At 34.3% G+C, this 27,959-nt stretch overlaps 1 protein-coding gene across 1 annotated transcript; it reads left to right on the top strand.

Moving 5' to 3' along the window:
- LOC115425990 (fibroblast growth factor 5-like) lies at positions 1-27,280 on the top strand. The gene is given in 5 exon segments (XM_030143899.1): positions 1-217; positions 15,510-15,613; positions 26,918-26,948; positions 26,951-27,096; positions 27,098-27,280. Coding segments are annotated over 5 exon segments (681 nt in total).
- The last annotated feature ends 679 nt before the right edge of the window (positions 27,281-27,959 follow it).

Raw genomic sequence — 27,959 nt, 5'->3', positions numbered from 1 at the left:
ATGAATGTTCCTCACTACCTTCTGACCTTCGCTCACTTGCTTTGCGCCGCCGCCGCCACCGGAGCCTCGCGCGTGTCCGTGGAGCGCCAACTTCTGGAGGAGGGGATCCGGTCCGGACGCGGGACTTGCAGGCTCTACTGTAGGGTTGGCATCGGCTTCCATCTCCAGATTCATCCCGACGGCAGAGTCAACGGCAGCCATGAGCCCAACCAGCTGAGTAAGTCCAACACCCGCATGACGCACGCGCGCGGAGACGCCGGTGCCGGTGCGTCCCCGCTGGCACGCGCACTAATGTCAACATTTACCTTTCATTAATTCATTCATCCACTCTTGTTTGTAGCCGTAGCTCCTGTGAACGCCATCCCAGTCCAGTAAATAATAATAATAATGATTTACACCCCCCCCCCCCCCCCCCCCCCCCCCCCAACTGGCACCGCGCGCCTAAACTTAGTCCGTGCGTCCGCGTGAAATGCCGGCGTTTGATGCGCCTTGTTTGTGTCTGGGGTGGATGTTGGCAGGTATGGACTATTTCTGGAAGTAACAGGTGCAGCAGCAGACAGCAGGATGGGCCCGACTGTCATCACAACAAGCAGAACAAACCAGTCCACCTTAAATAGACTAATACAAACCCAGCAGAAACTAACCAGTCCACCTTAAATAGACTAATACAAACCCAGCAGAAACTAACCAGTCCACCTTAAATAGACTAATACAAACCCAGCAAAAACAAACCAGTCCACCTTAAATAGACTAATACAAACACAGCAGAAACAAACCAGTCCACCTTAAATAGACAAATACAAACCCAGCAGAAACAAACCAGTCCACCTTAAATAGACTAATACAAACACAGCAGAAACAAACCAGTCCACCTTAAATAGACAAATACAAACCCAGCAGAAACAAACCAGTCCACCTTAAATAGACTAATACAAACCCAGCAGAAACAAACCAGTCCACCTTAAAATAAACAAATGCAAACCCAGCAGAAACAAACCAGTCCACCTTAAATAGACTAATACAAACCCAGCAGAAACAAACCAGTCCACCTTAAATAGACAAATACAAACACAGCAGAAACAAACCAGTCCACCTTAAATAGACGAATACAAACACAACAGAAACAAACCAGTCCACCTTAAATAGACAAATACAAACACAGCAGAAACAAACCAGTCCACCTTAAATAGACTAATACAAACACAACAGAAACAAACCAGTCCACCTTAAAATAAACAAATACAAACACAGCAGAAACAAACCAGTCCACCTTAAATAGACTAATACAAACCCAGCAGAAACAAACCAGTCCACCTTAAATAGACAAATACAAACCCAGCAGAAACAAACCAGTCCACCTTAAATAGACTAATACAAACCCCGCAGAAACAAACCAGTCCACCTTAAATAGACAAATACAAACCCAGCAGAAACAAACCAGTCCACCTTAAATAGACAAATACAAACCCAGCAGAAACAAACCAGTCCACCTTAAATAGACAAATACAAACCCAGCAGAAACAAACCAGTCCATCTTAAATAGACAAACAGACCATTGTTTGGCCCAGAGGTGCAACAGCCACAAAAAATTATCCATCCATATATATATATATATATATATATATAATATATATATATATATATATATATATATATAATATATAAAGAGAACAGCCCAAAAAATTATCCATATAAGAAAAAAAAGACAACAGCCCAAAAAATTATCCACTATAAGAAAAAGTTGTTCTCTTTTTTTTTTTTCTTATAGTGGATAATTTTTGGGCTGTTGCACCTCTGGGCCACCATAAAAATCTAAGTCCAACCATTTAATTTTTTTTTTTTTTTTTTTTTTTTACATCCATGATCTGACATAAGAAACCATTGGCCTCATATAGCATAAATGGCTAACCTATATGGACAAAAGTATGTGGACATGTTGAATTCAGGCATTTTTCTAACCAAACACTAAATACAAATGACTTTTATATTATGGGATACATATCAGTGCATTGGTTAGTTTGGTTTGAATTCTTATCTTGAGATGGATTTTCTCTCAACACTGATTTTGTTTTTATTCATGACTATGATCTGCCACTACATTTCTAAAATATTTTTCATGCTCTGAGTGTAAATAATAGTTTTCTGCCATAACTAGGCACTTATCTGCACATCTCACTCTGGAAGAAAAATCCCTTTAAACTTTGAGGAAATATTGATGTTTTTTTTATCTCAGATAATCATGATAAAGACATCTTACAGCTGTAGACATGATGTGTCCCAATATTTATGTATCGTATCTTATCGTATCGTATCATAGCTTATTGTATCGTATCGCATCATATTGTAGCTTATCTTATCTTATCTTATCTTATCTTATCTTATCTTATCTTATCTTATCTTATCTTATCTTATCTTATCTTATCTTATCTTATCTTATCTTATCTTACCTTATCGTTTTGTATTGTATTGTAGCTTATCTTTTTTTTAATCTTATTTTATCTCATCTTATCTTATTGTGTCTTATCTTATTGTATTGTATTGTAGCTTATTCTTTTCTTTTCTTTTCTTTTCTACAGCTGTCAGATTCCTGTTCATGCTGATTTGACATAAAAACGTCAATATTAACACTCAATATGATATTTATCCCATAATATAAAACTATATTATAACATTAGTCATTACTGTTTTGTATCCCAGACCCCTGAAAAGAAACATCAGAATTCAGCGTGTCCACTTACTTTTGTCCATTTGTGTATGAGTTAGGCAGTTATGCTATGAGGCTAACGAAATGCCGAAATATATGCGTTTATATAGAATTTTGGAATTTGGTGCCACTTTATCATAATATTTTCTTCTTTCTTCAGGCTTAGAAAGGCTCCAAACACAAATTTAATCACAATAAGCAACATATAAACGGATTTATTTCAACATAAACAAACATTTTGATAAGAAACCCTTAAATGTTATCATTCAGGAACTGTGATTGAATCTATATTTGCTTATACAATAGCAGTAATAATAATAATAATAATACTAATAATACTAATAATAATAATAATACTAATAATAATAATAATAATAATAATAATAATAATAATAATAATAATAATAATAATAAGTTTGTACTAGCTGATTGTTTTGATGGGTGGTGGGTGAAATATACAGAATTCCTCTGGTAAAAGTGAAGCATAACACTGAATATGCTCCTTTATCAGTCGAAGTTTATCTGAAACTGTGAGTAAAATCACTTATGTATCATGTACAAAATGTTTCTGAAGTCCAAAGTGTTTTTTAATATGGGATGTTTTCCAGTCATTTTACTGCAGTATATGTTAACTCTGAGCTCATTTTGTGGTTTAATTTACAGAAATCCATCATATCCTATAAGATGACCATATGTTTGTAGTGTCACTGTCTGGTGAGAGCCATGTTTGTGTAGAAAGTCATAAAAGAGCCCTGTTTTATTTATTTATTTGGCAGGGACAAGGTAGTCACACATAGTTACAAGTCTGCAGCTGATGTGATGCATATAGAGTTATAGTTAGTGCTAATCCTCAACTCCAGTCTCTGGTAAAATGATCAAACCATGCATAAAATTATAACATATATAAAATATACATCATTTAAAAACAATCCTACCATACAATTCAATAATCCAGTGTTGCATTTATATATGAGGCATTCATTCCCTCATTCACTCTCTCACAGAATATACATTATCTTTGTGATCAGACATTTTCACAGTTTATTGAGCTGAAGAAGATACTGTGAAACTCAAGCTCTGAAGGACTGACTGGACAGGAAGGGGCTGAAAAACTAATCAGAAAAGCAACTAAAGCTGCAAAAAATATGCATTAGAGAAGTTGAATAAAACTGAACAGAAACACAGAAGATACATGAAGGATTCCAGTTGAAGGATTATATGTATGTACTTCCTCTACCTTCACCGAATATGAAAAACAATTAGAGCTTTGTGTTGTGGAGCCAGGAATAAATATGTATGTATGTATGTATGTATGTATGTATGTATGTATGTAGTATGTATGTATGTATGTATGTATGTATGTATGTATGTATGTATGTATGTATGTATGTATGTATGTATGTATGTATCTATCTATCTATCTATCTATCTATCTATCTATCTATCTATCTATCTATCTATCTATTCTATCTATCTATCTATTCTATCTATCTATCTAATCTATCTATCTATCTATCTATCTATCTATCTATCTATCTATCTATCTATCTATCTATCTATCTATTACTATCTATCTAGTCTATCTATCTCTCTCTCTATCTATCTCTCTCTCTCTCTCTCTCTCTCTCTCTCTCTCTCTCTCTCTCTCTGCTGTTGACTTCACTAATGAAATAGTGTCATTTTTTCTTCTGTCAATCTAACTCAATACGTTCAGTTTTTTTTTTTTTTTTTTTTTTTTTTTTTTACCCATAAAGACTACTTTTGTTTCATTTTTCTCCATATTAACTTTTCTTCAGTGCTTTATCACCATCTATTCTAATATTATCCTCTGTATTTTGTGTTTTTAATTGAAAAATCATGTATTTCCTTATATTTAATTCACTCATGTAGGTGTTCATTAAAGCTCAGATTAAAGTGGAGGTTATTATATCAGAAACAGAGAAAACTGAAGAAAAAGTGACTTTTTTAGTTAAATCTCTCATTAACTGAACATAAACCCAGTGTGTCCATCCACTGTCAGTAGTCACTTTTCCATCGGACATCTGCACAAAACTTTACCGATATTTACTAAATGTTGAAAAAACAGAAGTGCATAATGTCGGTTTTTCCATTTAATCACAAATGTGATGATTTGTTTATTATCGCAAGATGACACAAGAAGTCATTCCATAAACATGGCAACGAACGAAAATATGGTGTTGATGTACAGATATATTCATTATTATTATATATTACCCCTCTATCTCGGACTAAATTCAAAAATGACTGGGTTTCCTGGTGTGTCCACACATACCGCGACATGTTTCTTCTTCACTTGTTGTAACGTCCGTCAGCATCCGTTCTTTTTTTCTTTCATCTGACTCTAGTTACAGAAAAAGGTCTTTCCATTGCAGTTTTGCGCTATGCCTGAAAAACCACCTCTTGCCAGCACAAAAACTTTTAATCGAGAAATGAGACTTTTGGCGAAATTGTTGGCTTCCATTAGGTCAATTTTTTTGCGCAAGTTGTATTTGCTTACAGATTTGATACTGCAGGTGTATAAGATACTTTACAAAAACACCCAATGTATCAAATAAAAATGGCAAAATGCGTTGTTTGGATATTATTAAAAGGTCCAATAAACATCTAAATTACCAAACAAAAAAAATACTAGAAGTTTGTGACTAGTTTTTGATGGGTCGATTTACCCTGTTTTCTTATTTTGTAAACCTTACACTGGAAAACAATCCAGTTCTGACCAAGTGTATTTTTCTCATTTCTAGTCCAAATATCTCATCACACTGAAATCAGACAGACTCACCTAAAGAGGAACTGTTCAGAGATATAAGAGCTGATTTATAGACATAGATCTGGAAAATCTGATTTCAAGAAATCTGACCAAGAAAATTTTCACTTGTTCCATTGGCAGATTTTTTTGAATTAAGCCAAAAAAAAATTCTTGAATTAAGCAAAACAAACAAACAAACAAACAAACAAACAAACAAACCAAACAAACAAACAAACAAACCTGAATTAAGCAAAAAAAAAAAAAATCTTGAATTAAGCAAAAAAAAAAAAAAAGTCTTAACTTAAGCAAAAAACTTTCTTGATTAAAAAAAAAACTTGTATTAAGCAAAAAAATAAAACAAAAATCTTGAATTAAGCATAGAAAAAAAAATCTTGAATTAAAGCCAAAAAAAAAAAAAAAATCTTGTATTAAGCAAAAAAATCTTGAATTAAGCCACCCCCAAAATCTTGAATTAAGAAGAAAAAAAAAAAAATCTTGAATTAAGCAAAAAAAAATCTGGAATTAAGAAAAAAAATCTTGAATTAAGCAAAAAAATCTTGAATTAAGAAAAAACTTGAAATTAAGCAAAAAATAAATAAATCTGAATTAAGCAAAAAAAAAAGTTGAATTAAGAAAAAAATCTTGAATAAGAAAAAAAACTTGAATTAAGCAACAAAAAAAAAAATCTTGAATTAAGCAAAAAAAAAAAGTTGAATTAGCAAAAAAAAAGTTGAATTAAGCAAAAAAAAATCTTGAATTAAGTAAAATCAAATCTTGAATTAAGCACAAAAAATTGAATTAAGCAAAAAAAATCTTGAATCAAGAAAAAAAAAAAAAATCTTGAATTAAACAAAAAGAAAAAAAAATCTTGAATCCAGCAACAACAACAAAAATCCGCCACTGGAACAAGTGAAAATTCTCTTGGTCAGACTTGTTGAAATCAGATTTTCCAGCTCTATTGTTTATAAACCAGTTCTTCTATCTGACTGAACAGTTCCTCTGCAGGCGAGTCTGTGTGATTTTCAGTCTGATGACATATGTGGACTAGAAATGAGACAAACACACTTGGTCAGGTTTAGATTGTTTCCAGTGTGTCTAATTAAAGCTCTGATGAAAATGCTGTGAACTCGTCGTCCGAACTCCTCCCGTATCTGAACCTGAAGCTGTGTCAGAGTAACCGTGGACTCTTTTTGTGTCTTCTCAGTCCTCTATGTGTCCTCAGACCGGAGGACGAACACATAAATCCGATTTTCAGTTTTTACTGCCTCCTCAGATCCCTTTCGCCGTCCTCCGCTGACGAAAAAGCCGAAGCTGACCGTGAAAGTGCACTTGTGCCTCCATTTCACGGGCCCCCTTTAGAAGAGTTGTCAGGTTACATGGAGCTCAAGGCGACAGCCATTGTGGGTTGGACTCCTGCAGGCACGGTTTCTGGAGACGAGCCGCAGACCGGCCGTCGTAGACCTGTAATATGAAGAAGGTTTTAGCATCAGGCCGCATTAGCGTTAGCTCACATCACAGTCTCCAGATTGGCGCCAGGAAGACGGACGTGGACTGAATCTGCTCCGATCAGACGAAGACACTGACGGAAGTACAGATACTCAACCTGCAGTAGTAGTCGCTTTTCCACTGGACATCTGCGCAAAATTAACGCAAACAAATCTTGAATTAGGCCAAAAAGAAAAATCTTGAATTAAGCAAAAAAAAAATCTGAATTAAGCAAAAAAATCTTGAATGAAGCAAAAACAATCTTTAACTTAAGCAAAAAAGGTCTTGAATTGAGCAAAACAAAAATAAAATAAAATAAAATTTAAAAATCTTGAAATAAACCAAAACAATCTTGAATTAAGCACACAAAAAAATGTTGAATTAAGCAAAAATGTTGAATTAAGCAAAAAAAAATCTTGAATTAAGTAAAAAAAAAATCTTGAATAAAGCAAAATAAAATCTTGAATTAAGCAAAACAAAACTTCAATTAAGAAAAAAAATCTTGAATTAAGCCAAAAGAATCTTGAATTACGCAAAAAAATCTTGAATTAAGCAAAAAGAATCTTGAATTAAGCAAACCAAAACTTGAATTAAAAAAGTCTGAATTAAACAAAAAAAAATCTTGAATAAGACAAAAAAATCTTGAATTAAGCAGAAAATACATCTTGAATGAAGCAAAAAAAAAAAATCTTGAATTAAGCAAAAAAATCTGCCAGTGGAACAAGTGAAAATTATCTCGGTCAGATTTCTTGAAATCCGATTTTCCAGATCTATGTCTCTAAATCAGTTCTTCTATCTCAGTGAACAGTTCTTCTTTAGGTGATTCTGTCTGATTTTAAGTGTGACGAGATATTTGGACTAGAAATGAGACAAATACACTTGGTCAGATTTAGATTTTGCAGTGTTCACATTAGTCACTTTTCCATTGAACATCTGTGCAAAACTTTACCGATATTTATGAAATGTCGAAAAAACAGAACTGTGTAATGTTGGTTTTTTCCATTAAATCCAAATGCGAGATTTGTTTATTTGTTATTGCAGATGACACGAGAAGTCATTCCATAAACATGACGACAAACGTAAATATGGTGTTGATTTACAGATATATTCATTATTATTATATATTACATCTCAACTCGTACTAAATTAACAAAATTATCGGGTTTCCTGGTGTGTCCCACATACTGACACATGTTTTTCTTCGTTTGTTGTAACGTACGTCATCATCCAGGTTTTTAATTCACTGACTCTAGTTGCGAAAAAAGGTCTTTCCATTGCAGTTTTGCGTGATGTACCATTTGTGCTGTGCCCGCAAAAACTTTTAATCAAAAATGAGAGTTTAGGTGAAATTGTCGTTTTTCTATCAGGTAAATTTTTATGCGCAAGTTTTATTTGTGCAATTTGAGGGTCAATGGAAAAGTGACTATGATGATCCAGTCCCCACTCTGCTTTATGGAGTCTGAGTTGACTTATCGTGTTTTTAGTCCCAAACAAGCGATTTTTTTCCCTCAGATTTAACACTAGAAGGTAGTTCTCTGCATTTGTGGAACTCAGCGCTACTTTTGTGTCTGCTCAACCAAATTAATTTTTCTCTATTTAACCTTTGTTTAGTGATTTATCAACATTTATTATCATAGTGTCCCCACCTCATAAGTCCATTTTTTGTCTTTTTTTTTTTTTTTTGCGTAAAGTGATATATTTTCACATTGGCATGATGGCTTTAGAAATATTTAACCAATGCAAAGTGTTGAAAACAGCTTGTGACTCTGTTAACCTCCATTAATTAATTAATTTTTTTGTTTGTTTGTCTGTTAGTAAGAGAACTGAAAAGTTATGAATGGATTTGAATGAAATTTTCAGGAAATGTTGATACTGGCACAAGAAACAAATGATTAAATTGGGCTTTTCTAGTTTTTCAAATATTTTACTCATTTTCTTCTCATTTTAGAAGGATTTGTTCACTTTTATACCATATTTATAGGTTTTTGGTTCAATTTTTTCTTTATTTTCCAAGTATTTTGCTCATTTTATTCTCATTTTACAAGCTTTTACATATTTATCTTATGAATAATTGAGGTAAAACTGCATTTCACACCAATTTTTTTCCACGTACTGATAGGATTAGTGGATCCACAGGTATTAAACAGTTCAGATCAGTAGATGGTTTTGGTTTTGGAGGGTTAACAGAATAAATACAGGGTTCTGGATGTTATAAAAACGATAAATTCTCCTCATTTTTCAGATATTTCACTCATTTTTTTCCTCACATTAGAAGGATTTGTTCACTTTAATGCCACATTTCATGGTATTTGGTTCATTTTTTTTCCCCTTATTTTTCAAGTATTTTGCTCATTTTATTCTCATTTTACAAGTTTTTGTAAAATTTATCCTATGAATTATTGAAGTGAAAACTGTATTTTACATCAATTTTTTCCATGTTTTGATAGGATTAGTGGATCCACACGTATTAAACAGTTCAGATCAGTAGATGGTTTTGGTTTTGAGGGTTAACAGAATAAATACAGAGTTCTGGATGTTACAAAATGATGAATTCTCCTCATTTTTAAAATACTTTACTAATTTTCTTCTCACTTTAGAAGGATTTGTTCAGTTTTTATACCATATTTAAAGGTTTTTGGTTCATTTTTTTCTTTATTTTCCACGTATTTGCTAATTTACTCTCATTTTACAAGTTTTTATATATTTTATCCTATGAATAATTGAGGTAAAACCGTATTTTACACCAATTATTTCCATGTTTTGATAGGATTAGTGGATCAGCAGGTAGTCAACAGTTTATATTAGTAGATGGTTTGGTTGTGGTGGTTTGTTTGTTTTGGGTTTTTAAGGGTTAAGTCCATTCTATTGCTTATTTTCATCTCTTCACTCTAAACTGTGACAAACTGTCAAGTGTGTCAAAGTCATTTTAGTTCCAATTCCAACAATATTGCGTCCGTTACTAAATGTTTGAGCCTTTGTAGGTCAGCTGTGATCTACTGATCTACATATAATAACCCCCCCCCCCTCCCATGGACCTCGATTGCTCCTCAGTACCTAATTCTACAAATAACGTGACAGATCTGTATGTGGAGGACGTGTAGATGAAGCTGTGAGAAAGTGAAAGTGAACTCCTCATCACTGACTATCTGCTGCCCCTGAAAATGTGTTGGATAATATGCCCCCCCCCCCCAAGAATGGACCTCAATCTGACACATGAGCTGGGGGAGTATGAGCCAAATGATTTAAAATGTGATGTACATAGTAGTCGCTAACGCACACATGCACGACCACGTTAACCCCCCCCCCCCCCCCCCATGTGCTAGCACCCCCACAGTTGAGAAAAACATTTGAGTACATGTAAAATAGTTGAAAGGTTATTTCTATAACCTCATAAGTTTAGTTATGCCCATTTACAGTTGTTTTTCATTATAAATATGATAAAAAAAAATAAAAAAATTGCTGTAACACACTGTTTTAGAATAGAATAGAATAGAATAGAATAGAATAGAATAGAATAGAATAGAATAGAATAGAATAGAATAGCCTTTATTGTCATTGGACAAAAGTTACAACGAAATTGCTGTGGGGCTACTACTCTGCTCCACATGATAATAATAAAAAAAGATACAAGACAATATTAGTATATATGTATAAATAAATAAATAAATAAATAAATAACAGTGTGATTAAAAACAGTAGAGACTAAAAAAAAAAAAAAAAAACACTGTGGAAGGTTAAGTGCAGTGTGCAGGATTGTACAGATGCTGAAGTTGTGTTAGACTGTGTGTGAAGGTGTTTTAAGTATATATCACCTATAATAATGATAATAAATGGACAGATATGGAAAAAAAAAATTTTAAAAAGCATCTGAAAAGGACTCTAATTCATGAAAAAATGTAAGGCAAGGCAAGTTTATTTGTATCGCACATTTCAGCAACAAGGCAGTTCAGGTGCTTCACACAGGAACCTGAAATACAACGACAGGGAAAAAGAAACACATGTAAAACATTATAAAAGAAACACGTAAAAGGTGATTAAAAACAGCAAGTAAGAAAACAACACATAAAATAAAAATGAATAAATAAATAAATAAATAAATAAAAACACATATTAAAGTAAGAGTTGCAGTGCAGAGTTTCGAAAGCGAATCTAAAATGTAAAAAGTCAAAATCCTTTTAGTCAGCTGGAACCAGAACCCAGTGAACAGGTGAGTCTGGAACCAGAACCAGAACCCAGTGAACAGGTGAGTCTGGAACCTGCACTGAACAGAACTCAGACTCTCAGATCTCAGACCTGAGATTTTCTGGTAGTTTGTTCCAGATCTGCGTCATACATTTACGCCTTTTGTGTAAATTACATGAAAATATTCACATTTACAAACTATACTTTACAAAAAATGTGAACAACTTGAACAAATATGAACAAACTGAAAAGACTTAAGAAAAGTGAGTGTAATTTTACCAATATGCTGCCTGTTACTAATGTTTTGTGTATTTGTACTTGTAATGTAACTTGTAATGTACATGTGTAAATGATAAACTGAGGCATAATATTGTTAAAATTGCACTTATTTTTCTTAAAACATTTCAGGTTGTTCGTGTTATACAGGAAACATTGTAGATGTAAACATTTTCATCATGTAATTTTACTTTTTTCATTTATTATGTTATTGGTCTGGCCCAGGTGAGATCAGATTGGCCTGAATGTGGCCCCTGAACTAAAATGAGTTTGACACCCCTGATCTAAACCCACTTTTCTTAGTCTGTGCTTCATTTCTTTGTGTATTTGGACTCTAATAGTTCAGACAGTTTGAATTTGAACCCTCCAGCTGCTGCAAAACTATCTTTATATTCATTTGAGCAAAATCCAGTGGATTTCTACAGCCTGTTTTATGTCCTGTTTAATTTGTTCCGTCTATAACTAGTTACGACATTTGCACATTTAAGGTCCAGACTTCAGACGAACATTTCTCCAGTTCGACAGAATTGTTTGTCAGCAGCAGCGGTTGTAGTCCAGGCTGAAAATGTGTCCAAAATTACCTAAAATATTCAGTTGCTGGTTGAACGGGACAGAGCAGCACAGCCAATAACCTGGAGGGGGGCGGGGCCTGAAGTGTCTCAAGTGCATTTAAAGGGCCAGCGCTCCAAACCACCTTTCTGGTGTCATTACTCAGAAATAGGGTTGAAGATGGACCTGTGGAGTTGAATGAATGAAGAATTCAGACCCAAGCAGAGCATTTACAGTTTATGGAGACCCACAGGGGAATGTGGGAAAAGGAAGAATTCCATTTAAAAAAAAAAAAAAGAAGTAAAATATCCCTGCTGTAAGTCCTTCAACATCAGGCTGGTTTCTGATCATCCACATTTATCCATAATGCAGATTTCTGTCCATCATGACCCTGACTTCCTCTGACGTCACGTGGTTATAAACGACAAACTTCATTCAGTTTCTCTCCAGTGGCTGCAAAAGCCCAGTGCATGATGGGAAAAGACTGAGTTTGGACTGAATCCTGACAAGTCTTTCCTTTTCTTCTCATCTCGACTGATTCAGATGTAATGAGTGGGATCGCTGCAGTCGGGTTTTATTCCCAGAGCAAATAAATGTAGAACAAAAATGGTTAGAAATAGAAAAGTTCTGGAAAGTTCAAGATAAATGACTTTAGCTTAAATTCCTGTCAATACGGCGGAGTCAGTGCAGACCTTGGGTGTATAACAGAGGATAGAGTCGACTGTATGTTCAGCTTAAACAACTTACACTTGGATGGCTGTGGTCGGGAGGTTTTGGACTCTGATATATATGTAATTTTTTCAGGATATGAATCATTTTTACATGATACATGAGTTAAAGTGAGAGAAATCAGATGATATTTATTAGCTTTGTGTAATTCCTTTAGATCGGTGAAAAAAATTGTACAAAATAAAAAATATTTTGAGACTCAAACAACTGCTGTGACCAAAACCATCTACTGATCTAAACTGTTTAATACCTGTTGATCCACTAATTCTATCAATACATGGAAATAATTGGTGTAAATACAGCTTTACCTCAATTATTCATAGGATAAAAGGAATAGAAACTTGAAAATGAGAATAAAATGAGCAAAATACTTGAAAATAAGGGAGAAATTAACCAAAAAACCTTAAATATGCAATTAAAGTGACAAATCCTTCTACAGTGATGAGAAAAATGAGTAAAATACTTGAAAAATGAGAGTTCATCATTTCCATTACCCTGTATTTATTCTGTTAACCCTCAAAAAACCAAAACCATCTACTGATCTAACTGTTTAATACCTGTTGATCCACTAATCCTATCAATACATGGAAATAATTAGAGGAAAAAGGCAGTTTTACATCAAATATTCATAGGATAAAATGTACAAAAACTTGTAAAATGACAATAAAAATTGAAAAATAAGGAAAAAATTAACCCAAAAAGACTTGAAATACAGCATGAAAGTGAACAAATCCTTCTAAAAGTGAGGAGAGAATGCATAAAATAGTTGAAAAATTAGCAGAGTTCACTGTTTTATACCATCCAGAACCCTGTATTTATTCTGTTAACCCTCAAAAACCAAAACCATCTACTGATCTAAAACTGTTTAATACCTGTTGATCCACTAATCCTATCAATACATGGAAATAATTGGTGTAAAATACAGTTCTTCATCTTTTCATGGTCATCAGATATGACCATATTGGACATTCAGAGCCTCCGTAGTTACCATGGAAACACCGTCATCTTCTACAACATTGATTCACCAGTAAAACCCATGGAGCTGGATCAATGACAGTGGATGGAGACACTTGTTTTATATTAAGCAATAATTAAAAGAACAAAAATGACTAATTGACTAAAATGACAATAATAAAGAATAAAATAAGCCACAAAATGAACAAAAACAGCCAAAATAATCAATGTAATGGACAAAAATTAATAATACATCAACAGAATAATAAGTTACCTGAACAAAATAACCATAAACTGAACAAATGCAGAGGTTATAAATACTAGTTTTTATGTCTAGTTCTTGGTATATTTTGCTGAAAAAGGTCACTTTTTCTTCAGTTTTCTCTGATTTGATATTAATAACTTTTGAATTTACTCTGAGACTTAAGACCCAAACAGCAACCAGTGACACAAACCATCTACTGATGTAAACAGTTTAATACCTGTTGATCCACTAATCCTATCAATACATGGAAATAATTGGTGTAAAATACAGTTCTTCATCTTTTCATGGTCATCAGATATGACCATATTTGGACATTCAGAGGCTCCGTAGTTACCGTGGAAACACCGTCATCTTCTACAACATTGATTCACCAGTAAAACCCATGGAGTTGGATCAGTGACAGTGGATGGACACACTGATAATGATATATTTTACTGAAAAAGTCCCTTTTCTTCAGTTTTCTCTGTTTGTGATTCAATAACCTCCAACTTTAATCTGAACTTTTATGAACATCTACATGATCAATAAATTAAATATAGGAAACACCTGATGTTCACTGAAAAAACACAAATTACAGAACATTATGTCATTATACACTGTGATAAATCACTTAAGAAAACTTAAATATAAAGAAAAAAATTTTTTTGGAAACTGCCACAAAATGACAATGGACAGAGACACTTGTTTTTACATTCAGTTAGCAATACCTTTACTGAAAAAGTAACTTTTTCTACATTTTTCTCTGTTTTGATATAATAAACTTTAAATTTACTCTGAGTTTTCATGAACATCTACATGATTGCTGAATTAAATATAGGAAAATACATGATTTACACCAAAAAAATGCAAAATACAGAGGATAATATTAATTTATAAAATAGTGATGAACCAGTTAAGAAAGGTAGAAATACAGAAGTGCCACAAAAGTAGCACTGGTATGGAAGTAGATTGAAATTAAGTGTCTGAATTTTTTGCATCTGAATTTTTTTTTTTTAAATTCTTTATTTTTGAACATAGTTGAATTCAGAGACAAAAAATTCAGATACTTTATTTCAGTGCAAAAAAAAAAGTTAGATACTTAATTTCAGGGCAAAAAAAAAATTCAGATACTTAATTTGAGTGCAAAAAAAGTTCAGTGCTACAAATTCAATGACTTTATAATTCAGAATCTGATGACACAGATATACTTCCATACTCTGGGTCTTTATGGGTTAATGAACATCTGCATGACCAGTGAATTAAATATGGGGAAAATACTGGTTTACATTGAAAAAAAGCAAAGTATAGAGGATAATATTAGAATAATGGTGATTACTTAGGAAAAATCAGGCGTTTCCATAAAAGTATTTCTGGGTCTTGATCTTTCTTTAAGGATGATAAAAGCTCCAGAGGTTATGCTTCTTAAATATAGCAGGAACAGTCCATTAAAGGCTAAACTTATCACTACAGATTGATGTTGGCAGTTGTTAGTCCAACATGACGGTGAATTTAGTGCCACATCGCTGACACTGGACTGGACCCCCCGGAACTGACGAGGGGGTAAAAATACAGCGCACCGTGGCCCGTCAATCACCAGGTCATGTGGTCTGTCCTCCCAGGTGTCCTGGAGCTCTTTGCGGTTTCTCAGGGGGTCATCGGCATCAGAGGGGTCTACAGTAACAGATTCCTGGCCATGAATAAAAGAGGACGACTCCACGCCACCGTGAGTCCAACACACACTTCATTCTGTTCACTGTGAACACACACGTCCACAGAAATGATATACATGTGGACAAAAGTATGTGGACACAGTGGATTCAGGTGTTTCTGTTCTAACAGGGGTCTGGGTACAAAATAATAATGACTAATGAAAATATATAGTTTTATATTATGGGATACATATCATTAGTTTGGTTTAAATTGTTATCTTTCCTTCCAAAATGCCCCAGACATGGTTTTCACTGAATTTCTCTCAACATTGATTGTTTTGTTTTTATCCGTGACTGTGACTTTAAATGTTCTTCCTCCATATTTCTAAAATATTTTTCCTGCTCTGACTGTAAATAATAATTTTCTACCACAACTAACATCTACTTTCTTCACATCTGACTGAGGAAGAAAAATCGACCATTAAACTGTAAAGAAATATTGTTTTTATCTGAAATCCTCATGAACAGGACATGTCACAGCTGTTGACATGTTGTGTCCCAATACTTTTGTCCATATAGTTTATAAACATCAGTATGTCCTTAAAGTTTAATCGTTGATTTTTCTTCCTCAGTGAGATGTGAAGAAAGTAGATGGTTAGTTGTGGAAGAAAATTATTATTTACAGTCAGAGCATGGAAGATATTTTCAAGATTTAGAGGTAGAGCATTTAAAATCATAGTTTTGGATCAAACAAACAAACAAACAAACAAACAAACAAACAAACAAAAAACAACATAAATGTTAAGAGAAATTCAGTAAAACCATATCTGAGGCTTTTTTTTTTTTTTTTTTTTTAAATCCATATCTATGATTTTAAATGTTCTCCCTTTAAATTTCTAAAAATATTTTTCACATTCTGACTGTAAATAATATATGTATATATATATTTTACCACATCTAACCATCTACTAGAATAAAATAAGATTTTTTTATTGACAATTTACTAACACACAGGACATACAGAGAACTGAGATGTAAGTTCTCTCTCAACATGTTACTAAATGCAATGCAATTAAAATAGAAGACATAAAAAGTAGAATAACAATAAATAATGTAGTATAATCATTTAACTAAAATAGAAAATAAAAAATATAAAACAAACACCCATTTACTATAGTGAAAGTAACTATTCTATTCTATTCTATTCTATTCTATTCTATTCTATTCTATTCTATTCTATTCTATAGCACTCAGCATTTTATAAGTTACAAATATTTTTACTGGCAAATAAATCTCATTTATGGAACAAGTCTTTCACCACAATTATACCGATGAGAATTCAGCCAAATTATACTGAGGCTGATTTTTTTTGTTTGTTTGTTTCCTATCGTTCCCAATTGCATGAAGTTACAAAACTCTGGATTCTATTTCCATCATAGATAGATAGATAGATAGATAGATAGATAGATAGATAGATAGATAGATAGATAGATAGATAGATAGATAGATAGATGGGAGAGAGGGAGAGAGCGAGATGGACAAAATAATAAACAAAATTAATAGAAATGGACAAAATAAACAAAACTGATAGAAATGGACAAAATAATGGAAAGTATGTCGGCTTGATAAATAGATAATTAAAAAATAATGGTAAAAAGAGATGTAGTGATGTACACTGGTACAATGTACAAACATAAGCATCAGCCAAATTAATGTGAAATGAACAAAATTTAACACAATAGGCAACAAAATTAACAAAAAAAGAATAAAATAATGAATAAGATAGATAGATAGATAGATAGATAGATAGATAGATAGATAGATAGATAGATAGATAGATAGATAGATAGATAGATAGATAGAAAATTTACAAAAAATATACATGAATAATAATAATAACAAAATTGACAGAAATGGACAAAAGTGTATAAAATAGGGAACAAAATTAACAAAAAGAACAAAATAATAAATAAGACAGATAGATAGATAACCTCTCACACTGAATTAAAAGCCAAAGAGAACATACATATATTTATATATATTGTTTCCATGATACACATTAAAGATAGAACACAAGGGCAAACCCATTACAGTATACATGGGTACTGAATCTGGATAATAACTGTAATGTGCCAAAATAAAACTGTAAGGTGCAAAACAAACTGTAATATTCAGAATGAGAAGGTGCAAAAGAACATTTACTGTAAGTGCAAATACATTTATGAGCACAAATCTATTTTATACTATTGATATGTGAAATATACCACTTTTTTTACCCATACTGGACTCTGTTGATGTCCTTCTCTGCTGCCGTCCCGTCTATTTCCGACTGGTGAACCTGATCTATTTCCTCATCAAATCTTGGCCCAGCGCAGCTCTGTTTACTCTGTTTATGAGTTCTTGCATAGCTTTGCATCTTTGCTGCAAAACAAAATCCCCAAATCGGAACATCACCATGTCAGGGCACACTGCTGTAATCTTTAGACCACAGTTTCAGAGACTTTGAAATCCCCCCGAACGCGCAGTAAGCCCAAATCTGTCCGCATGCCGGCCGGAGCACGGCATCAGCGGGAGGTTTGGCAGCGGCGCACATCCAGGCTGCGGCCATTAGCATGTGTTAATGGGAAGAGCAGATTAAGGCCTGTCTGGAGCGCCTGATATATACACACAAGTGAAAATCAATATGTGGAGGAAAACTATCGCACTCACTCTGCTGCTTGGTGTTGACGTGGGGACGGAGGTTTATGCCCCCTCAGCTGCTGCTATTGTTTCACCACGTTTCAACTGGGTCAGCGGGGGGGGGGGGGGTTGCCAGGACATTTTCACAGATTATTAAAAAAAAAATGCAATGATTCGACCTCTAGTTATGGAAGGGTCGAAGAACGGCCCAAACACAGAAAAGATGAAGTTTGACTGGCTTTGGTATGACTGTGGGGATGTTTAGTCTGTGCATTTCACCCATAATACACACCACTGTACCTAGCATTAGCTTTAGCATTAGCACTAGCATATACACTGGGTTACAAAAAATTGTTTTTTGCAAGTTGTCGAGGTTTTTTCAACTGAATTCGGACCATTTTGCACCGCTAAATCCAAAAATGACATCTGTTTTTTCTCAATCAGGTCAGGTTTTTTTTGTTAATTTGATTTTGAAAAAATTTGAATTTCTCACAAAATATAATAATTAATACCAAAATCAGATTGATAAGCACACTTTATGAAACTTGTGACTTCATTCCTGTTAGGTACAATGGTGTATTCACCGCAGATGTAGCAGAATACGTCAGGCTTATTTTTGCAAGATCTTCTAGTCGAAGCCATTTCATTCACCTGTAATATTAAAAACAAATTAATCATAAATTGGCAAAAGTCAAATCTTCAGAACTCGTTTATTGCAAGAAATATGAAAGAATTTGTATCATATGATGTGAAAATGCCCATAAATGTAAGCAAAAATGTTCAAAAGCCAATATGTAGCAGAGTTCAGGAAGTTGACCTGATTGAGCAAAATTAATGTGATTTTGGATTCAGCACCAAAATTATCCTAAATCAGCTCAAAAAACTGAAACAATACATTTGTTGTTTTACCAGTGTAATCAGAATCAGAAAACTTTATCAATCCCAGGGGGAAATTATTTGGTGTCACAGTCCCTTCATTCAAATGTAATTTAAAAAAGTAGCAGGAAAGAAATTATCAATACAACAGAAAAGAAAAAAAATATGTAAATATATATATTAAGCTCTAAAAATACAAACATATATAGCTGTAGCTTTGAATACCAAATACACATATTAAAACACTCTATGAAGACACAATTAGAACAGCAATTTGTACAATATGTGCTGGAAAATATATTATCAATATGAAAATTAAAGAAATGTCACTTCATTCAAATATAATTCAAAAAGTAGCAGGAAAGAAATTATCAATACAACAGAAAAAGAAATAAAATAGAATAAAAATAAGTGGTATAAAGAATAAACAAGAAAAGCACTCAGAGAGCACAGACCTCCGCTAAGGCAGATCAGTCGTCCCTCCCCGATCACCACCAAAATTTAATCATTTGTTCCTTGTGCCAGTATCAACATTTCCTGAAATTTTCATCCAGATCTGTTCGTAATTTTTTGAGTTATCTTGCTGTTAGCAACAAAAACAAACAAACACACAAAGCAAAGTGATCACAATACCACCTGGTGGAGGTAACTATAGCAGAATATTAATACATGTGAATTTATTATGACTTCAGGTGACAAATGCTACAAAAAAGATCAATTTTAAAAGTTAACTCACTTTATGTCCTTTGTTTTGTCCGTCTCTGTATTTTATCCATAATGCACACACACACACACACACACACACACACACACGCACGCACACACTACTTAGCATTGGCATTAGCATGTAGCACATTATCAGAATCAGAAAACTTTATTAATCCCAGGTGGAAATTATTTTGTGTCACAGTCACTTCACTCAAATATAATTTAAAAAAGTAGCAGGAAAGAATTATCAGTACAACAGAAAAAGAAAAAATATATAAATATATGTAAAGCTCTAAAAATACAAACATATGCATAATATATGTATACCAAATATTAAAACACTTTATTAAGACATAATTAGAACAGCAATGTGTACAATATGTACTAGACAATATATTATCAATATGAAATTAAAGAATGTACATAAGTGTGCAAAAATATTGTTGTATGTTATTAAATTATGTGGTTAATTGTAATTACATGTAAATTTATAATTGCTTCAGGTGACAAATGCTACAGAAAAGATAAATTTTAAAGGTCAACTCACTCTATATTCTTCGTTTTGTCCATCTCTGCATTTTACCCATAATACACACACATTAGCATTAGCATTAGCATGTAGCACATTAGGAGAGGACAGGTGCTGTGAGGTGAAAGTGCTAACCACTACACCACCACCCCACCCCAGATATTACTTAAAGTAGCAAAGTTTAATAGTTTTTTATATATTTGACAAAAAAATAGGTGCTGATGCTGTGGTACCAATGTGCTAAGTCACATACAGGGTGGGGAAGCAAAATGTACAAGATTTTGAGGCAGGGACTGAAAGACAGTGTATGACCAATTAGTTTATTGAAAGTCATGAGAATTTATTTGCCACAAGAAAATGTACATAATAGAAAATGTTTTTATTCTATGTGTCCTCCTTCTTTCTCAATAACTGCCTTCACACGCTTCTTGAAACTTGCGCAAGTGTTCCTCAAATATTGGGGTGACAACTTCTCCCATTCTTCTTTAATAGTATCTTCCAGACTTTCTGGTAATAGTTTGCTCATAGTCATTCTCTTCTTTCCATTATAAACAGTCTTTATGGACACTCCAACTATTTTTGAAATCTCCTTTGGTGTGACGAGTGCATTCAGCAAATCACACACTCTTTGACGTTTGCTTTCCTGATTACTCATATGGGCCAAAGTTTCTGAAAAGGTATGGATAATAGTGTTAGGTATGATTAGGACATCAATATATGTTTGGTTTCAAAACAATTGACGTAGTGCCTGCTGAGAAAAAACAACAAAAATGTTCATTGTAAATTTTGCTTCCCCACCCGTAAGTTATGCAAAAATGGAAAGATCTTTTATTGTTATTTCACTAGATGCACCAGCCATACAAAGAATTGAGAAACTGTTTTTCTCTTCCTTGTTAAATCCCATGTGTTTAAAAAAAAAAAAAAAACAGGTAAAAATAAAACAAGAATAAGCGGTATAAAGAATAACTGCTGAATATAAAGTGTACATGTGAATTTACTGACTTCAGGTGACAAATGCTACAGAAAAGAGCATTTTAAAGATTAATCAGTTTTATGTCCTTTGTTTTGTCCGTATTTTACCAATTATACACACCAGTACCTAGCATTAGCATTAGCATTAGCATGTAGCACATTAGGGTGGTGGAAGTGCTAACCACTACACCACAATGCCACCACAGATATAACATAAAGTAACAATGTTTAATAGTTTGGTTTTTTTTACATAATCGACTAAAAAAAGCATAATTATTTTTTAGAATATTGTAATCCAAGTGGTCTGAGAGGAAACAAAGACTGTAGAAAATCAGCCCAGATGAAGGATTTAGGCCATTTTATATGAACCCTTTCATGCATAGTGGTAACTGCAGAGGACAGTTTTTTCTACAGCTGTTCTCTTGTATATTTGTGGGTTTTGTTGTTTTATTTGCATATCAGCCAACACAGTGGATACTTATGCACCATCCCATAATACACTGCAATTCATACCATTACTGTAACTTTGCAGTTCTTTAGAAACCTGATCTGTTTTTAACATATTTGAGTGTAAATCAATTGCTAATTGTTATAAGACTGTAAATAACAGGTTTGTTTGTTTTTTTTAAACAAGAAGTTGTTGTGTGTTTGTTGTTTTTTGCATATTATTTGAGTGTGTAATAACTACTATTATAGTTTGTTAAAATGTGAGAAAACATCAGATTATCAACATTAAAAAAAAAACAAAAAACATTTATTTCATAGTTTTCACACAGTATGACAGCAAATACATGTTTCTTTGCTTCAAAAATTAAACGCATGGTGTCCAGCTGAGTGGACTTTTTGTAACTCCATAAAAAAAATAGGGTAATTAAAAAAAAAAAAAATCATATTTTATTATTCAATAGAGAAATTAGGAAAATATCTTCACTTTTTTGCATCAAAATGGCGTCAGATTGTTTTGTTTTGGTCATAGAGGACAGAACTTCAGGAAAATTTGCTTTTTTTTTGCCTTGATTTTATTTATTTTTTCTCATTAGAATAATATTGTATTTTATATCTGTGGGATTATGGCCCCTCCCCAGGGACAGAAACAGCACTGACAGCGATAATAAGAGGTTATTTCACATGTACATAAGAAACATAAGAATGAGGATGTGATAAAGACACATACTAAACGTAAAATCCAATAAAATATCCTGTCTTAAGTCTACCTTTGCATTTCAGTATGATCATTTCCTCCTTTTTCTGTTAGAACCTTTTCCTTCGGCTTCACTCGTTACAGTCGGTGCTATATTTTTGCCTCCTGTGCAGCTCTGCCTCGGAGAAATATTTGTCTAAAGCTAAAACTACCAATCTGTGGCTACAGCTGCACTCTGCTACTGAAACGCCTCACGACGTAACCTCGGGGGCCGCCGTCGGACCGGGCCCCTCGCCACAGGTCAGGTGACACCGCCAACCGACCTCGCTGCGTCGGTCTGTCATATTTAATATTTACATTTTCCACGGCGGCAATTTATTGGTGAAACGATAAGCGAGAGACAGATGCACACCAGGCGCGTGACCCACTCAGCGAGGATCACAAACGAATCTGTGGAGAGGTCAAAGGTCACGGGACATCCGATGAACAAGCATAGAGTGAAGGAAATGAATAGAAACTGGAAAAAGACGACAAAATGAACCAAAATAAACATAAAGAGGAAACAAATGATAGAAATGGACAAATTAATAAACAAAATTAATAGAAATTGACAAAATAACAAACAAAATTGATAGAAATGGACAAAATAATAAAGACAATTTATAGAAATTGACAAAATAATGAACAAATTAATGGAAATGGACAAAATAAAAAACAAAATGAACAAAAATAAACATAAATAGGAAACAAAATTAATAGAAATGGACAAAATGATAAACAAAATTAAAAGAAATTGACAAAATAACAAACAAATTAATAGAAATGGACAAAATAATAAACAAAATTAAAAGAAATTGACAAAATAACAAACAAGATTAATAGAAATTAACAAAATAAACAATACTGATAGAAAGGACAAAATAATAAACAAATTAATAGAAATGAACAAAATATAAACAAAATAAAAAAAAATAAACATAAATAGGAAACAAAATTAATAGAAATGGACAAAATACTAAACGAAATTAAAGAAATTGACAAAATAACAACAAAACTGATAGAAATGGACAAAAATAATTCAAAATCATCCAAAATCCACTAGTGGGTGATATTATTGGTATCGTGACAACATTTCATAAATGCAACAAAGTTTTTTTCTACGTTCTAGTGCAATACAAAAACATTAAAATATGAAAATATTTCCGCTTACAAACTGTCACATAAAAGATTTGAATAACCAGAAGAAACTGAAATTTCTTAAGAAAAATAAATGCAGTTTTAATTATATTATGCCTCAAGTTATTATTTGTACATGTGCATTACACACAATGTTACATAAAATATTTAATATTAGTCAGAATACTGATAAAATTGTATTTAATTTTCTTTACACATTTCAGGTTGTTCACATTTGTTCAGGTTATACTTTAATGTGAATATTTTCATAATTTAATGTTTGTTTGTTTTTTGCACTAAAACAAAGAAAAAATTGTAGTCGTCAATATTATAGATGATTATGCGATTATTTTAATTTAGACCGTATTGGTCTGTATGTGGAACCTGAACTAAAACCAGTTCAACACCAGTGATTGTTTTCAAATTCATCCCTCATGTTAGCATCCCTGTGCTACAGCATTTTTTGTTTGTTTTTTTTTTTAGTATAAATGTGCAAATCATCAGGTACCAGCAGCATGGGATTTCATGACTCGCGTAAATTACACGACGCTTTTAACTGGTGTGTTTCTGTACGCATCATAAGCTTTCCAGGTGAATGTTCAAGCTGCGTCAAATACCACGCACTGAAGGTTATGGTTACGGATATGTGGACCGCACAGCTTGGCGTGAATTGACACGTGATCAAATGGCGTTGGATAAGATAAGATAAGATAAGATAAGATAAGATAAGATAAGATAAGATAAGATAAGATAAGATAAGATAAGATAAGATAAGATAAGATATGCTTTTTTAGCCCACAGGGGGAAATTCCAGAGCATGTGGAAGCCGGTTTGGACCCTTTAGCAGGCCCGTTTGGACTCTTTAGCAGACCGGTTTGGACTCTTTAGTGGGCCGGTTTGGACCTTTTAGCGGGCTCGTTTGGACTCATTAGCAGGGCCGTTTTGGACCCTTTTAGCGGACCGGTTTTGGATCCTATAGCGGGCCAGTTTGGACCCTTTAGTGGACCGGTTTGGGACCCTTCTTTAGTGGACTGGTTTGGACTCTTTAGCAGGCCGGTTTGGACCCTTTAGCGGACCGGTTGGGACCCTTTAGCAGGCCGGTTTGGACCCTTTAGCGGACCGGTTTGGACCCTTTAGGCAGGCCGGTTTGGACCCTTTAGCGGACTGGGTTTGGACTCTTTAGCGGCCGGTTTGGACCCTTTAGCGGACCGGTTTGGACCCTTCTTTAGTGACTGGTTTGGACTCTTTAGCAGGCCGGTTTGGACCCTTTAGCGGACCGGTTGGGACCCTTTAGCAGGCCGGTTTGGACCCTTTAGCGGACTGGTTTTGGGCCACATGTTGGACACCCCCTGGTATAGGCGGGTTGAAATATTAGTCTTTATGAAGTCTCCACCTCTGCTGTCGACACGGCTCACCCCGAGGATCATGGGAAAGGTCCTTTTAACAGAGTGTGACCAATCCAGGCCGGGCGAGCGCCAGGTTAAACAGCTGTACAAGCATTCAGATTGGAACTGGAAGAGCGGAGGAATCCTACAGCGGCCATTAAAGCCTCGGAGACGCAGCAGGAGCCAGAGCGTCTTCACCGTCTGCATGTGCTCATACATGACTGTGTGTGTGTGTGTGTGTGTGTGTGTGTGTGTTGTGTACGCTCATGCTCCGTTGGGTTTGTTTCCACATGTGTAATTCCCAGGCTGGTACCAGAGCCTGTATGTTGCGTTGGGTTGAATCTGTGCCGTCCACCCGCAGCAGCCCCTCTTTGGGTTCTGTACAGTTTCCTAATCGTCTTTAAAAACAACAGCCAAAGCAGAAGTGGGTGGCTCTGAAGAACTCGTATGTTTGTGCTTTTGTTCCGCTGCCTCCGCCTGCTCTCCTGTGACTGGCATGTTTACAAACGCTGTAATGGCATCATTTTCTGCTATGCTGCACTCTTCAGCAAAGCAGAACAGTTTGTTTTAGTTCTGAATGGGACTGAGCGGCTGCAGCAGGACCACCGCATCCCTGGGTACATGGAAGAGGTTCCCACCCCAGATATTTTTAGGCCCAAAAACAGAGAACGTTCAGCGATTATCTGCAGCTCAGACTACATCCGCATGGCTTTACATTTACTGACACGTTTGAATGGATGGAAAGAGTCGACGCCAAATCTTCTCACCACAACTACACCTATGAAAACTCAGCCAAATTATCCTGAGGTTTTTTTTTTTTTTTTGTTACATAACTCTGGATTTCATTTCTATCTTCAGGTACAGATACAGATTAAGGCTACATTCACATCTGTGTATCATTCATTCTTTTCATATTCAACTGAGAATCCACAATCAGAAAACGAAAAAATTACTCATTATTTCATTATTCATGTACAAATCAAAAATAAAAAAACAAATTATTTTTCATTCTTTCGATATCCAAATTTTAATTCTTGCATTTTAAAACAAAAATCAATTAGCCATAGTTTTTGTTTGTTTCTGAAAAGAAAAATCCAATTACCAACATATACACTGACTGAAACCCCACATTTGGTCCATTTGCTTATTTCCAATTCTTTATTTGTGCATACAATCAAAAGCATGAAAAAAAACCCCTCTGTTTTTTATTTTTGATTTGTACATGAATAATGAAATAAGTCTTTTTTTTGTTTCTGATTGTGGATTCTCAATTGAATATGAAAAGAACCATTAATACGCAGATTGAGAGGCCTGAACCAAAGATGTAAGAAACAAAAACAACAAAAAAGACAGAAATGATGCAAAAGGAAGATCATGTACAAGATTAAAATGAAAAAACCAGCAAAAGACACGACGAGGCAAAACGGACACGAGATGAAGAAAACATAATAATAAAAATATATTAAATAAATAATATAAAAAATGTCCCCATGAAACCCGACATTTGGTCCATTTGCTTATTTCCAATTTTTAATTTGTGTGTACAATCGAAAGAATGAAAAACAACTGTTTTTTTGATGCATACATGGAAACTCATATTTGGAAAAAAAAATTTTGGGGGTTGTTCAGAAGAACCAATAAAGGCTCCAGTTTCAAAGAACTGGAATTTTCCATCAGTGATTTAATGGTTCAGGCTTTACAGGGTTCATTTATCTCTGTTACTCTGTTCTATCACCGTTTGTCTTTATTCACCAAAAAATAAATAAAAATAAAAAAAGCAGAGAAAAAACATAATGACAGTAACTATGATGAGTTATTGTTCGGCGTGAAGGTGAAAATGAACCTCCTCCAGTGTTTACAGGTTCTTCTTCTACTCTCCCCTTTTTACGACCTTTGTGCGGTTCTCTTCCAGGAATGGTTCACAGACGACTGTAAGTTCAGGGAGCGTTCCAGGAGAACAGCTACAACACCTACGCCTCGGTCATCCACAGGAACCACCGCACTGGACGCCAGTGGTTCGTCGCCCTCAACAAGAGGGGCAAGGCCAAAATGGGCTCCAGTCCACGGGTCAAGTCCCAGCACGTGTCCACAGCATTTCCTGCCCCGGGTCGGCCTTCACGACAACGGCGAGCGTGGGTTCACCATCACGGACAAAAGCAAAGAAAGGCGGAAAACTCCACCTCCGCCTCCGCTAACGCCCAGGGCGAACGTCCACGCGGGGACAATACCCAGACGGACACAAGTCAAGTACTGGCCTAAGTACCGGTTCGGATAGATTCACCGACACTTACTGACATGTGAGTCGTGAACATTTCCAGACTCCAGACATTTGTCGCTCAAAGCATTCCTGCTGTCTGTGAAGAACCTCAAAGGGCTGCTGCGCACAACGTGGACGAAGTTATGGTGGTAGGCGGGACTTTTCTATCCACGTGAGTCCGTTTTATTTCACATCATTTATCCATGTGGTGAACCGCTGTGGAGCCATTCTGGTGCTGTAAGTTTGTACATGAAAAAGTAAAATTTGAAACTGAAAATTCAAGTTTGAATCTGGAATTTTGAAAAATACAACAATGTATTCAAATTAACAATAAGTGTATAAAAAGTTTTTTCAGGTTAAATATAATTTGTTTGTTTGTTCATTTATTTGTTTCAAATTAGCATTAAACCAAACAACTAAAGAATAATATAAAGAAAGTCCCACATTTGAACAGGAGCAGGATGAAGTTTAATTTAGAATCTCCCACCCCCTACCCCGTCCTTCAACCTACCCTAAATTCCTACACAAAACACAAAATTGCTGTACATATAAAGAATAGACTGTCCATTTTGCAGCAGCGTTTCACATTAAAGTAAACGCTGTCCTTTTCGTAGCAGTAATAGTGCACATATCAAAAACAAAAATAAACTCTGTCCATTTCATAACAATAATACACAGATCAAAAACAAAAGTAAAC

Source organism: Sphaeramia orbicularis, chromosome 9 (genome assembly GCF_902148855.1).
Source record: "Sphaeramia orbicularis chromosome 9, fSphaOr1.1, whole genome shotgun sequence".
Classification (NCBI taxonomy): domain Eukaryota; kingdom Metazoa; phylum Chordata; class Actinopteri; order Kurtiformes; family Apogonidae; genus Sphaeramia; species Sphaeramia orbicularis.
Note: the sequence above shows the minus strand (reverse complement) of the source record. Positions and strands in the feature narration are given on the sequence as shown.